Source organism: Aythya marila, assembly GCF_965140915.1.
Source record: "Aythya marila genome assembly, chromosome: 8".
NCBI lineage: Eukaryota > Metazoa > Chordata > Aves > Anseriformes > Anatidae > Aythya > Aythya marila.
The window spans coordinates 24,299,099-24,314,924 of NC_139049.1; the positions used below are offsets into that span (position 1 = coordinate 24,299,099).

Genomic DNA, 15,826 nt, shown 5'->3' on the forward strand with positions numbered 1-15,826 from the left:
CATGTTTTTGGTCAAAATTAGCATTAAAGCATATTTTTAAAAGCAGCGATACTTTACCTTAAAAATTAACGTTAAAACGTCCTTACACAAAAACAGGCCGACCTCACTACAAGCATCTGGATGCCCAAATAAACACGAGCAAAGGGAGTTCTAGCATCTGCAGACTGTTAATTCACCCTTTTTTTCCTCTTTTGTAGGCTCGCCAAGTTCAATCTCCTGGTCGCCAACTTCTTGTTCCACCGAGACAGCCCGCTGCTGAACTGCACTAGTGATGTCAGTAGCACCACTAATCAGTGCTGGACCAGGACGTCTGACCCTGGGGATAAAGTCCCTTTATATTCCAGCCTGCAAGTGTATGGTGTTATTTTTTTTTTATTATTATTATTTTTAATTTCTCCCTCCCTTGTCCTATAGAGGATCCAAGACGAAGAACAGCAATGAAAAGAGCTACACAATTTCTGGAGAAAGGAGGACTGGGCCTCTGATGTGAGGCCGAGTTAGCTCCCAATGGCACAAAAGTGGGTGCAGCTTTGTGTCTGATTTGCATGCAATATTTCAGCAGTGCGGAGTGCAAGACACCTATTTGCATATTCAAAGTCTGTAAATCCCCAGTCTTCAGTGTGCAGTTGCACGGCAGCCTCAAGGCATTTCTCCTTTGAAAAATCACTTTCAAGTAACATATGTGAACCTGAGTGCCAGATCTTGTGGCAGGTGCTAACAGCTTTCAGAAAGGCCCTCTGGATTTTAATTTTTTGTGTTTAAGCTGTCTATAGTATCCATCACTTCATTCCTTTTCCTAAACTACTGAACAGAATTGTAGTTTCCCATAACAAAGATTCCCACCTCCCCCCATCTTTCCTCTCACACAAATTTAACATCCACCACCTTCCATCTCAGTGATGGCTATCGTTATTTTATTTATTTTAATGTTCAGAACAGCTACATCACCTGTAGCTGTCTCCCCAGGTTCTCTTTAGCTTACAGAGAACAATAAGCACATCACTGTAGTGATCCAGACCACGCATGACCTGAGCCACCTTCTCACTCTGCTTTAGAAGGTGAGAGGTGGATCTGTCCCTGCCTTTGGTATCTTCTGTATCTATGATGAGGTGTGATGAAATTCCTCTTGGGAACCCTCTGTAGAGAGCAGTGAGAAAGCTGGAGCTGAGGATTAGGGACAGGAGGTTTTGCATTCTCCTGTGCTCTCACACCACTTCCATCCTTTAGAGAAGCTCAGCAATTGCTTTCTCCAGCAAGTGAAAACACAGCCACAAGACTTGTAACACACTTCTGTGTCCCAGATAGCATTTAACATTCTGACCAGATAGCATTGCAAAAGGCTTTGGAGACCATGCATTACATTATTTTTAACCATCTAGTTTACAACAGACTCATTACTGATGATGCTGCCAGCCTAACACTGGTGGAGAAAAACCTCAGCAGAATGGGGAAGGAATTCACCTTTCCTGAATAGAAACAATCAAAACCACTGAAGTAGGAACACCAGAAGAGTTATTCCTCTGCTTTTATGGGAGCATGTAGACATCAGCAGAGCCCCAATCTTTTCTCTTACAGAACATCTCAGAAATCTAAGCCTAATCTCAGCCACCTCTGTTGACATCTGAACGAAAGAGGCCTGGTTTTGTCAAGTGGAGAGTTCTGGCAGTACACAGATTTTACCAGGAGCTGTGGAAATCCCAGGCGTGCTCTTCTGACACACCAGGGATGGAGGGGGCTGCACAGACCTGGCAGATTGGGAACACAAAAACTGTCCTCTGCCACAGGACTGAGCCCCAGATACAGCTTGATTCCCCTCTTGCCATGGGAGCCACTATGGTGCTTACAGTTCAGCACAGGAAAACAGCTTTTTTCCAGACAAACAAACAAAACAACCAACCAAAAAAAAAAAACATCTTAAAGCCTACTGACTTGGCTGCTAATAAACATCATGAACTGGAGCAGCATCCGAATTTCTGAAGCAATAAATCCAGCTCTCAGTTACAAAACTGACAGCTCTCATAAAAGAAAGAGAAATGCAACTAAGTAAAACATCCTAAGGAAATTATCGTTCAAATTAACTGCAGACATAAATTTATCCATCTGTTATCATAAGTGTTACTTGAAAATTATTTGCCCATAAAAATGAAATAAACCAGAGTGATTTTTTCTTAAACATTGACTTCATGTGTATAGTCTTAGTTGCCAAAATATTAACTCTTTTTAACAGCCCATGTGCTCTTGGCAGTGTCTCTGTTTCTTGACTGTAAATGGACCTTTATTAATCGCATGTATATATCAGGGCTGAGGGGCTTCACTGATCAATAATTCCTAACAGTCCATGATGGATTTTCAAAACAAAACAGCAAGCAGAAAAATCATTTTTTTTTTTTTTTCTGTTTAGAAGTACCCTATTTAACCACTTCAGCTCATTCAGAGAGAAAAATTAACATGCCTGTTACCTGAAAAATATCATTTAACTGCACAAACAATAAATGCCATTTCTTTACTAGAGTACAGTTAGTGTGCATATAGGCATGGTGAGATTTTCACATTAAGCCAGACCATGGTAAACCCTGGAAGGAGAAGAATGAGGTGTACAGAACTGGGTATAGAATTGTGTCCCATTTTATCCAAATCCTGTATTTTTCTTGGAGAGGAGAAAGAAGTAAAAAATGGAAAGAGTAAATGGACATTTTCACTTGTGTTTTATAAAGGAATAAATTGAAAGTTTGACCTGTTCCAATTTATTTAGAGTATGAGTAATGGTATGGAAGGGTAGAAGTGGGAGTCTATTGAAAAGTGTTCCTTCTATTTAAAATAAAGTCAGAAAACTGAAAAGCTCAAGCTAAAATTGAGCATTTTAGTTGTTGTTTTAATATTTCTGAATAGAGCAAAAACCTTTCAGCAGAGTAAAAAGGTTTGACTTCATCTCATGGATCTAAAACCTGTTTTAATCTCATCTTGTTTGGATATTCAGCTACCTCTCCCCTTACAACTCCTTCATCCCCAGTACTTGTGTGCTTGATGTTTCCTGGCCTTGTGCTCACTCACAAACCAGACACCCTAAAGCACATCCCCTGCGGCGCACTCTGATGTCTCTGCAGCTCAGCTCTGTGTGGCACACAGCAAGAGTTTAACAGGGACACCACATTCTTGCTCCAGCATAGTCTTTCTACAAGGAATCACTCATCTTGTGACGCCATCGGATGAACTGTGCAGCACCCTGCCTCTGGAGGGTGATTTTCAGAGTGGGACCCTGTCCCCAGGTGTACACAGGATGACACCAAGGCCAAGCAAGTCACCTTACAGCAGCCCAAGACCACAACACTGCATTTGCTGAAGCTTTTCCAGAGTTATTTTCACGTAGCAGGAGAAAGTTTCATGTTTAGGGAAACATTTTGTTTTTCTAATTTTATTTGTCAGCACAGTTTTATCCAATTTTTCCCTTCCCAGAAACCACGACTGAAATTATGAAATTTGGATACCAGTATACCTCGAAACAAATGAGAATTGAATTATATAAACTCCAATATCCTTAAAATATATGTTTTAATAAAAAGATCATGTTTAACATAAGAAGAAAACCCTTTGGGGGTACTTCATCCAGAATACTGTTTCCCTAATTAGCGTTCTTCTATCCCATCAGCCTTAAATACACCAGTTTTCAAACAAAGTGAAATAAATTCTTGCACTATTCCAAGAGTAAGCACATTCCAGCAGGGCTCTCTCATGCCTGTCCTAATCAAAGGTGTATTTCTAAAATTTTGCACTTAAGAGTTCATGGGAATATGTGAAAGCCTGAACTTTCATCAAGAACACCATTTTTTATACATAAAAAAAAAAACAAAAACAAAAAACAAAAACAAACCCTCAAGGACCTGGAAAACAGCTTGAATTTGTGTCCAAAGCACGTAAAAAAACACTTAAAAGGCATTTTGTATTCTTATATCTACCTCTTGATTTTTTTTTTTTTTTTTTTTTTTAAAGTCACTCTTACAATTATACCTTAAGGACAAAGACGGCTTTTGAATCATAATGGAAAATGAACTTGCTTGCACTTAGGCCACATAAAAGTTTTGGCATTGAAGAATTAATAATTTTCTCAGTACTTACGGCATGAAGAAAAAACTCTGGAGAAGAGAGGAGGCATTAATTGTACTTAAAGTACGGATGGCCTGCAGGGAGGGACTGCTTTAGTGAGAAAGGCCAAAGGGATGGTGGAACAAAGCACCCAAAACAAAAAGCTTTCCTCAGCCTCTCCCCCACCCTGGTTTCCAATAAATTCTGCCACATGCATCTGCTCTGTCTTGTTACAGTCTGTGCTGGAAAAATGAGACAATCCAGTGACAAAGCTTTTTCCAGCATAGCCAAAAAGGACACTACAAGATAGAATGGGACTTGCTCTTTACAAGCAGCTTTCGGAAGCGGAGCTGCCTGGCTGTTTCGGGTAGCTGCTCTCAGATGTCGATAGGAGTTGAAAGCCCAAACCCCACACACAGCGGTGCCCAGTTTGTTCTCCTGGCTCCAGGAGTTACCTGCTTAGGGACTTCCTGAACTGGAGACTCCATCAGACCCATCACATACTATAACCTCCAATAAACCTAGCTCCACAGATTAGACAAGCTTTTTTTTTTCTTCTCAGATTTAGTCCCTTTCTAATTATAAACCATAATGACATATTTTCCTACTGTAAAAACAGATGAGCAAGACTCCTCATACAGAAATATCAGGCAAGCTTGAGATTAAATAGGCTTGGGAAAATTCAGTCTGAATCCACTCAAAAAATAAATACATCAAAATGCATCTATCTGTACTAAAGCCTGCAGTCTTTAATCAGAATTCCCACCAAAGTGAGTAGCAAGAGGCAAATCGTTGCCAGAGTTCACAGTGAGAGCCATGGGATGAGAAGCAAAGTTCTGTCAAAAATGAGAAATTGTTAGCGAGATGGAGCAGGAGGAGCAGATCAGTTCTCAGCATGGAAATCTCAAACTGCCTTGAAGTCAGGACAGTTTAAAGAACCACTGAAGCCGGCACTCAGGATTCTGCCGAGCAGGGGCCTGAGCAGTTATTATTTATGCTCTTATCACACAGAAATGTGAATTCCATTTGAAAGGGTAAATAATTAAAAAGAGAGACGGGACAGTTGTGTGTGTTGTTGCAGATGTACAGAAGTTCTAGAGACATTTTCTTTCTGTGCTCTCCATGGAGAAAATTAAAACAGGCAGAGGGATGCAGTGGAGTGTTACTTAGAGACTTAAAATGCTGCTGTTTAGCTATACATGTAAATCATAGACTTGTACAAAGCTCAGAAGCATCCAATCTTTTCGGGCACACCAAAGCATCTAAGTCACATCAAGAAACACATGGAACAGAAACCCCAGAAGGTTTGAAACACCAGCCCAGGACCCAGAGCCACATGCTGGTGCCTTGCCACTGCAAGGTTTGTGTTCCCCCAGACTCCCTGCCATCAGTACCTGACCTTGCAAATTCAAAGGCTCTTCAAGCACCCCACACCCACTGCCACCAACACAACCATGATGCAAACACAACCTAAGAAGCCAAGAGGTTTGAGTGAGGAAGGGAACAAACACAATGCTGTGAGAAGTATTAACAGCTTCACTGCTCTACCAAAACACACTGACAGAAAGCACAGCCTTATCACAACTCAGATAGACCCAGGCCCACCTCCTGCAGCAGATCACTTCATTTTTTAGAACCAGGTTTATACAGACAAAAGCCTTTCTGCAAATCCCCTGAGAAAGCTTCCTGCATGATCAGAGGAAGAACCCCAAAGCATTCAAACCACTTTATTTCTAATCACAATACCCAAATAAAACCAAGCACTGCTGTACCTGCTCCAAAGGCAAAGAAGAAGCTCTTGTCTGCATTCTCCCTCAGAAGTGCCATCACTCTCTTCCCCATCCTCTCATTCCTCTTGTAGATGAGCTCCTGTCTGAAGTAGCTGTCTATCTCCTGAGCCGTCACCTGCTCGTGGGGTGGGAGCGTCGTGTTGATGAAATTAGGGACCTGCAGTGGAGAGACAGGCACAGGCTCAGCTGGAGGCACCAAGCTCCGTTAAAGACAATGGGCTTACAAAAAGGACATGTGACAACAGTTAAGTAATCTCGAAAACACTGGAGGTTTTAATCTAGTCTTATTTGAGCCATCTGAACATTGCTGAAAAAACTACCAGAGGATGTGAGATTACTGGGAATTGTACAAAAAATATACAAATCACCAAACAAACAAAAACCCCAACAACAAGCAGTTTTTCAGAGTAGCTGGTACCCTTCTTCATCTCGAAAGGGAACAGCAGGCTGCAAATGTTTTCTAAATGGAACTTAAATTCATTTTGACTTTTCCCCATTCTTTCAGCAGACTGAGCTTTTAGGCATTACACCTGGGTACTTACCAAAATCTCTTCTCTGCTTTTTCAACTCAGTTCATTGGGTAATTAATAACAGAACAAGTCCTCTGATCTGTTCTCAGCTGAAGTCACCTTGACCTTAAGAAAGGGCTGCAAGACTTGGCTTGTATATGCTGCTTTTGAATAATCCAAACACTTAAAAAAGTAGGAAATGTTGATGTAAAGAAAGATGTAAATGTGGTAAAACTCCTTACCTTCCCCTCAGTTTTAGATGCTATTAGATCTCACTAGAGAAGACCACGAATTGCAACATGTAAGTCCCTAGAAAATCCCTGATATTTTGGGGGAGAGGAAGGCAATTCCACAAGAAGTGCTCCTTTAGTCCCTACTTTTGGGAGGAGAGATGTTCGCACACAAAGAAGCATGGTGAAAACCCAAAGCATCATTAGGGTTGTTCAAGCAAGGGCAGCAAACCCAGGAAAGGGCCAAAACCCCAGCTATAAAGTACACACAAGCCAGAAGTCTCTGATTTTTAGGACAGTTGATTTGTTTTGACACAATGAGCCCAAGGTCTTCCACGAGAACGTGGAAGCCTACAGTGCAGAGAGAAGTGCTGTAGGTGGACAGTGTCTGGTGACTGTTTACAGGACCAGGCACCTTCCAGTGATTTTCTTTGCCTCATCACTGGAAAGCAGCTTAAGCTGCAAAACCCCAATTTGGATTTCTGAGTCCCCAGGTGAATGTAAAGCTGCCAGGATTTCCAGTGTTAATCTGAGTCAGTGGTAATGGTATTGCAAGCACAGTCCATAAGGGGAACATCCCTCAAGCAGTGTGCTGAAATACTTGATGCAAGGGCTCTTTTGCTTTAATTCTTCCTCTGGTTTTCTACTATACCAGATTCCTGCACTCATTTTCTTAGAACCTGCCTTTACTCTTCTTTTTTCAGCCCACCTCTTACCCTCCCATGTGGCTGCATGATTTTACCACAACGACTTTTGCCTCTTCCCACATTCGTTGCTCAGATTGTCTCTCCAGAAGCTTTCAGCAAGTCTTAGGGAAAGAACCAACCTTCACCTTCCCAGTGGCTCTCCTTAAAACTTTCTCACTGCAGCCACAACTCCTCTGATGTGTGTGGGGGACAGGGAAGCTGAGATTTCTCACCATGCATTATTCAGCAGGACAAGTCCAGGCTTTGCCCTGGATTTGCACCAAGGGCTGTACCCAGCTGGGTGAGCCAGAAATGGGCACCACATCTCCGGAGCCAAGAGTCCCACTGCTGCTGATAGCAATCTGCTGCTGTACCTGCACCAGCCAGGAGGACCAGGTGGACCTTTGGGGTTCAAACACTGTGATTCCCCAACCTGCTTTGCCAAATCACCCTACTTCCCACAGCACGTTCTTCCTTACGGATTCAATTGTATTAGCCTGAGTCACTCCTTCCTCCCGGCTCTCCAGGGTGGCTTGGCTTCTCCAATGTATATTGTAAAGTCCTCAGAGCAAGCAAGTTCTTTGCACCTTGTTCTCATTTTAGCCCTTTGCCAGCACTCAGTAACGACAGTCCCATTAAGACAGACCAACTGGAGACACCAGTTTCCTGTTAATGCACAAGGAAGCTGCCTCGCTGTCTGGCAAGAGCCCGTGCTTGTCTCAAAGGGACGCAGGAGCAACCTGCTGGCGTCAGAGGGGTAAAACATCGCTGGCTACGATAGCAAAGGATGCAGCAGCTTTGATTCCTGGTGAAAAGCAGTGAGAGATTACTGTAGGAATAACGTTTGAGGAATAAATAGCCATTTTACACTTGCTATAACCTTTGCAAGGTACAACTGTAAATCAGTTGGTCCATACAGACATCACAAGGCTTTGCAATTCCTCTGTACCCTGTGTTTCAGGGGATGATGTAGCTGAGCCAGGAGTCATGGGAGCTCTGGGGGACCGAAATGGAAGGTGACATTTTCTGGGAACATCTGAAGGCTGGACACCCACGAAAGGGAAGTCTCTTCTCCCTTGTTTTGGGTGAAAGGAAGCGAAGGCTGGGAACCGATGGGGACCTGCTCTCAGATCACCTGCAGTGCTTCAGGGAGAGCAAGGTACAGCACTGCCTGATGACCTGCACAAGGCAGGAGCAGCAATACTGGGGATCAAATGGCTTCAGCTCATGCAAATTATACACTTGCAGTCCTACATTCACATTCAACTCATAGTTTGGTTCCCTTCCTTACCTAACCTAACATATAGTCCATGAAATGGAGACACTTCCTTGCCTTGTTTTTTGCCTTTTTTTCCTCCTTTCCTTTGTATTACTTCTGTGGGAAAGAGTTTGCTAAGGACAGAGAGATAAATTTCAGAAAAAGGACTGGGTTTTGTCAGCATTTCTCATGCTTGTCCAAAGAACAAGAGGAAAGAAGGCATCAACCCCACAGGCACATCATCAGCTAGGGATCCCTCTGCACCTTGTGCGTTCCTGTATTTCCAATGACTGCTCCATCACTGGCAAAAATCTGACCGCGCCTGTGTATGTTTGTGCGTGTGTGTGGCAGAGGCTGGAAGATAAATGATTGAAGTAAGTACGGCCGTACACAGTAGTGCAACCACACTCTGAGCTACGACACTGGCCCCATTAATCACCTCCGCTCCTCCCTGTATCGCCGCTCCTTTCCACAGCCGGTGACATACACCATGCCTGGCTTCAAGGAGGCAGCTGCTCCTGTTGATTTAAGAAACCCTTTGGATTCCTAACTACCAGACAGGGATCAGGAAGTCAAGAAACAGTCGCATGCAATTAGGAAGCTGTTAACCGCAGTCGGGATTTAATGTTTTTTGGGGGAGGGGAGGAAGAAAATTTGTTGTTTTAAAAGAATAGGCTGATGAACACACCAAAGGGATGCACCTTCCCTGTCCATTTCATCAAATAATTTTCTTTCAAATCAGTGTAAGAATTATTTTTAATATTTAAAGGTAGGTATTTGTCATTTTGAGCTGCGTGAATGGATGAAACATTCACTGTGCTAATGGGCAAGGGACTGACCACCTCTGCAATAATAGCTGACTACTGCTATCAGTACTCAAGTGCATAGTGGGCTGCATGATGGGACTGTTGAAAAATCTGAACTTTTTACTTTGCTGTTCATCCAGGAAAGCAGGAGTTGTATCAGCAGAAAAGCACAGTGCAACCCATCACCTGGGCTCCCTTTGCAGTTGATACATGTTAGAAGCGATAAAGAGGTTCTGTAGTCAGCCTCTGCAAGCCATGCAGTTTTCTGAGAATCCAACCAACTCATACAGACACACACACACAAAAATACGTATTTCCCATGGAAACTCAGTAATATATTTCACTCACAGCTATTGAAAAGGAATAATAGTTTGTTTGACTGAGGCAACTAGAACTTTTTTTTTTCTATTCATATTTACCCTGGACTATAACTCTCCAATGTGCAGTATAGATGGACTCCAGACTTAGTCATTGGGTGTCACCCTTGGTGTCATTAGGTACACCGTGCATTTCTTAGTCAAGCTTTCAAAGTTAAAGGAGGAAATATGAGCACTAAAAGAGGGTAAGTCCCAGTCTTGCAGAAATACCCCCCCCCCCCAAAGTCTGTGTAATTTTACTTGAGTCAGTATCCCTGATGGAATATATGTGTGGGTAAAGGTCTGCACACATGTCCGAGCTTACAGTGCTGTGGGATGCGGGCCATAATTCTTCACCTTTGAAGTCAGTAGGAGCTTTAGGAAGAAGAAAGAGGAAGGGTTGTGGAGTGGTTATGACACTATCCTGAAAAAATGGGTCTGTTCCCATGGGCAATACAAATCTCATGCATGATCACAAACTTGTCATTTGGGTTTAGACCTTCAAAGCAAACTCAGCACTTAACCTCCACTAAGTATCTTTGAAGCATTTGGCATTATTCCTCCTGTCTCTCAAAAGCCCATCTGTAAAATGGGGACAGCAAGACTTTCCGACCTGAGAACAGATGTTACATACAAGGCACTGGCTGAATCTACTTGGAGAAGACAGGACCCAAAGCAAGATCCAAAATCAAAGATGACGCTTAGCGGTAACCTCTCTTCCCACAAATACTTTGTGGAAGGAGGCTGGGATTCTGCTGCAATCATTAGCATAAGAGCTAACAACATACTTTAGCTTAGAAAAAATGTATCAGCCGTATCTCAAGATCTATGCTATGCTGTCAGCTTTGTCTACAGAAACAGAGAAAAAGGGAAAGAAAGAAAAAAAAGAGAAAAGAAAAATATATTGGTGCAAGGTCTTTTATCACAGTTAGGGCTGACTGCCAAAGTTCAGCTGAAACTTCATAAACATTGGATGACATTTAAATACATTTTCTTATTTACTATTTTGTAATATTTGGACAAATTTTCTGGGCAGAGGCACAATGCCAAAGCTGTGAATGTTGATCTGAAAATAATTTTTTGGACACATATAAGCACCTTCAACTTTGTAAAACATTTTTTCCCTGCTTTGGATCCACTGGCTACAGTGGAACTGCTCTAGATTCAGTCCAGTATCAAATCATAATCAGATGTGGAGGAATAGTGTTTTTGTTCCTACTACTATATGTTACATTTCTGCCCATTTCCCATTCCTTCAGTAACCCCTGTTAGCCTCATTCTGTTCCAGTGATGCTAGCCTATTCCTGGAATGTCTGTTCAAACAATAGGATTATGTCAACAGAAAATCAGTACCACCAATATCAGGTTAAAGGGCTGTGTGTGTGCAGAAATGACCTTCATCCATAATTCAGCTAGAGATGGAGAAGAAGCTCAGGTAGGGAAATGGGAAGCCAATCAATCCCTGCCATGGAAAATAATACAGTGGTCTCAGAAAGCCCATTTAGGAGCAGAATGATTTCAAATATACAGAAGCAACCAGTCTCCATATCAGTGTATGCCCACACAGCCCATCACTGTGTTTTTCCTCTTTTGGGGTTAGGCACCACTGGTACCCTAGAAAATAAAGGCCACAGCTGAGGTGAAGTTTGATTGCTTCAAGGCACATGGTCTGAGAAAATTTCCTTTCCTGAAACCTTGCCTGACATTGTCGTCCTCTGTCTTGCTCAGCCCTCTCAGCTGATGAAACTCCTTGCTCCCTGTCTCCCAGTAAGCAGACAACTAATGGCTTTCCAACCTCATGGCATGCGCATCATTGAACTCCAGACCACCCCATTTATATTACCATCACTGCTCCTCGCAGGGGAATCTCCTAATAATAATGCCTTATGGCCCCTCTCTCCCCTGGGAGTTCACAGGCTAGACAGAGAAAACAGGAGGAGACTCGCTCCAAGTCACGAGACAAGACCATGGCAAGGCCATCAGCTTCTCAAGTTCCAGTCCCGCACCTAAACACAAAACCCATCCGTCTTCCCCTGACAGGACAGCTCAGCCTCCATGCTAGTAATTCTTATCTCCAGTTGTTACACTACCACCAACACTTTATTTAACATGATATCCATTATATATCATTAGCTGCCTGGTTTATGAGCTTTACGTGGGCAGAGGCCAGGAGACAAGTAAAGGATCATGCTTCCCAAGATTTTCCCTGTACCAGCAGGTCAGGAACTTTTATATGGTCTAGAGCAATACCCGAGATAAGAATCTCAAGAGCTGACAGCGCGGCTTACGCGGGCTTCCGGAGAGCCAAAGCAGCATCCTGAAACCCGCCAGCTCCTCCGGGAGACTGAACAGCCCTAAATTCACACCAGCACTTGCTGGGTCAGAGGCTGACATCTGAGCTCCAGTTATCACTCGTTTATGAAGGGAGGATACCCTCCTGTTAGCCAGCCTTGACAGGGCATTGTGGTTTTTTATTGCATTGCTGCAAAATATACTACCCTGGACTGGGAAGACACCTGTTTCTCTCTGATTTATGAACCCTTCTGGCATCTGGGAGAGCAATATCCACTTACTGCAGCCTCTGATACGAAGAATTCAAATCCAGCAAAGAAAATGGGCTGCATGAGGAAGCAGCTCCATGAGGAGGACGTGGCTGCTGGAGTGACAAACTCTGCTGCCGACTCGGCTGGTTTTCCTCCAGCACTCCTGAGTTTCCATCCTGATGGAGACCTTGGCCAAAAACGTCTGGCTCTTCTGATTCAGCCCAAAGCTGGCAGCTGCCAAGGAGACAAGCTTCCAGTTCGTTATGCAAAATGGAAACCAGGACTGCAAAATGGTGTCTGATCCAGGCATGTTGCAATTAGCCCGTCCTTCAATGCCTGCTGCTTTAAGGTGACAATTTCTAATTTTTAAGCACCACAAATTGCAGTAATGTATTAGAAGCCTGAGTAGATTGTAAAAGGAGTCTTAGATTTTCAGGATAAATCAGCCCCATTTCTCTACTTTCCCACAGCAAACATCTACCCGTGATGGGAGGTCAGAGGCACTTCCAGCACATTTTGGAGGACAGGGCCAGGATAGGTGTGTCAGTTTGGTGGATTTTGTGCTGCTAGTTGGTTTACCAGAAGTATGCCCTGACACCAAACTTGGATACAGACACGGTCTGACTGGAAATCACAGAAAGCTTTAACATATTCCCAATCCGTGCTCATCCAACTTTGTTCCCACTGCCTTTGCAGAACGCAGAGCAGTTCTCAAGAGACAACCCTCACTGCAGCCAGCGGCCTGGAAGTTTTGGGAGCATGTCAAAAAGCAGGCGAGCTTCTCCCACCCACGCTTTCCCACCCACTCGCCCACCACGCTGCCCTGTTGCGGCCACCCCTGCTCCAGGGACCCCTTCGGGATCTGCTCTGGGGTTTGGACCAGCTCAGCCTTTCCACCACAGGAATGGATTTTCCATTGTGTCCCTTGGCTTAGTGAGACCCTGTAGTGTCCCAAAGCCCTGACATCAGGAAACAGCACTGAGAAATTGTGAGGCCAAGGGGCAGTCACCTCTCCCTCAGCAGAAAGTGTGGTCTAGCAGACTGGGAGCTGAAGGAGAGGGGGCTTCACAAACCCCGAATTATTTTCTGGCCCTGACTCATTGCAACTTGGATACGTTGCTGCACTTCTCAGCATTTCTTCTCTCAGTCCTCTCTTTCAGAGGGCTGGGCTGCACTGCTAAGGAGCTCTGTTCCCACCCCGCAGATGGGTGCTCGGGCTGCTGGGCAGCAGCTGAGGTCGGGGTGTCTCACACCTGCAAGCCAGCAAGCTCAGCCCTGCTCTTTTCAATGTGTTCTTGCTTTCATCTGCTGCCAAGAAAAAGGGCAGAAGGCGAGCGGCGCAGGCAGCCTGGCTGTACCATTTTCCTTGGCAATAGCAATGGCAGGAAGAGGAGGAGAAGAGCCTCCCCTGCTCTCCAAAACCCAGTACTGCAGGGCAGAGGGCAGCACCAGAAGCCCACCGAAAATACCAGGATGAGGCCGGAGGGGAAAAAAAGCAAAATGGAGGGGAAGGAAAGTGAGCGAAGGAAAGAACTTGCAGGACAAAGCCCAAGAGCACAAAGAGATTTGGTGTAAGAGCAACTCTGCTTCTTGGGACCAGGTCATGGCAGCCACATCTGGCTGTGAGCTAACCCCCGCCCGCCCACGTCGCTGCTCAGAGTTCATGTGTGTGTTGCAGATGCATTTCAGGTCTCGCCAGCAAGCTTTCTGTAATTGGCCTACCCGATTAAAAGCTAGCTTGGGTACCGCTTAGCATGGCATGGCAATTTTAGTGTCCAAAAAGGAGATCTTTGCGTTTCAAATTAGCAAGCTCAGCTCCATGAGCCACAGGAGCATCTCAACTTCTAAATGGAGGAAAATTACAAATCAAAGAAGACCAAGAGAGGAAAAGTAGGCTGAGAACTACTGAATTTTCTAAAGATAGCACATTATACTTCAAAAAAAAAAATAATCTGCAGGTGAAACAAAAGCTTCATAAGCCACTGCTGGCCTGACTGTAGAAACAGAAATAAAAAAGGGAAAAAAGAAAAAAAAGGGGGGAAAAAAAGGAGAAAGGCCACAGGGATGGGTTGTGCACCTCACAAACAGCTTGGGGGGGTGATACTTTTATCCCTGCTAAAAAAGGACTTTCAGCAAATCCCTGCAAAGTCATGACCTCCATGTGTGTTTTCTATTTGTTTTTCCACACCAGCTAAATAGTTGCTTTCCAAGCAGTTGGGGAAAAAAAGAAAAAAAAAAAGCAACACCAACCCCTTCCCCAAAGCCTCTTTCCCCACCCCAAGCCTGTCCCTGCTCCCCTTGGTAGCGATGCCAAAATATGCAGCCGGCCCCTCTATCTGAACGAATGTTTTGATTAAAGAAGTCTTAACAAAACAGCCAGAACAATGATCCCGGCCCCCTTTCTGCAAGCTTCACCCAGCTATGCAGTGTATATTTAGGACCAGATTACAGGGACCTGCTCATTAATTGAATAAGGATGACAAGCCTGCAGTGTATGCAAATAAAGGTTTGGGTTTCATTGGGGAGGGTAAATCTGAACTACCGACTGATAACTCCTGCCCCACTTAAAACCCGTTTAACATTGGGATTTTTTTGAGGCCAGCTTTCATGAGCTTGCAAACATATGGAAAAGTTCAAGTTTTTCTATTTCCCTTCCAAATGCTTTGTTTCCTTTGACAAAGATTTTTTTCTTCTGTTCTGACACTAAAACCATCACCTATTATATTGCCATGACACCCAAGCAAAGGTACTGATCAAAAGGCAAAGCAGGGTAATAAAGTGAAAAAAAAAAATGGGGCCAGAAGGTTTGTTTATTAAAGCATTGCAGTTCTTTTTCCTAAGGTATTTTTCATTTTGTCTTTTCTTATACAGTGGGAGATCAGCTGGCCAGCAGTGGGTACAAACGCGAGTTTGTTCATCTTGAGAATATATTGTCAGGGCTCTGCCATGAGTTTCTTCCCATACACATTTGGTAGGGTGCTAGGGAAAGCCTGAATGCTTATGTGAAGTTTGCAACCTGATTTTAACCCAAGGGATGCATGACCCAAAAGATATGGTTTGCAAAATTTCACACAACTTAGCAAAGAACAAAAAGGGAAACGCTGGTTGATAACGCAACAGCAGCTGGACCAGAGGCGAGATGATGACTTTTGAACTAGTGTGAGATTGGGACTCTGGGGATGTTTGGGAGGTCTAGAATAGGACACGAAGGTGCAGAACATTGCCAAGAAAGCAATTCAAAATGGAATGGGGACCAACCAGGAAAAAAGTAAGGAATAATTTAGGTGCAATCAGTTAAATAGAGACAAATCGTACTTAGTTATCCTTGGAGCTGTTTTACTACTAAGTGGTTAGAACCGTACAAGGCTTGACTTTGGGCTTATCAGCAATCATCTCCCCCAGAGAAAAGAAGCTCCAGGTCTGAAATTGCTATCGGGGAGCAAAACCAGTTTACACTGGTGAACCTGATCTACTGGGCTCACTATTCACTCTTGAACAGTAAGTGTTGGACCAGGAAAAGCTGTGTCAAGGAGTACCCAAGAACAACAACTTTTCAGATAATGCCTGG

The 15,826-nt window shown here is 43.8% G+C and overlaps 1 protein-coding gene across 1 annotated transcript in view; it reads right to left on the reverse strand.

The window, feature by feature from the left end:
• The window catches only part of TRABD2B (TraB domain containing 2B), a 283,235-nt gene that overhangs the window by 107,013 nt on the left and 160,396 nt on the right, over window positions 1–15,826 (reverse strand). Inside the window, exon 4 of the mRNA XM_082765922.1 lies at window positions 5,853–6,027. Coding sequence (XP_082622048.1) covers window positions 5,853–6,027 — 175 coding nt within the window. The remainder of the gene's footprint in view (window positions 1–5,852; window positions 6,028–15,826) is intronic.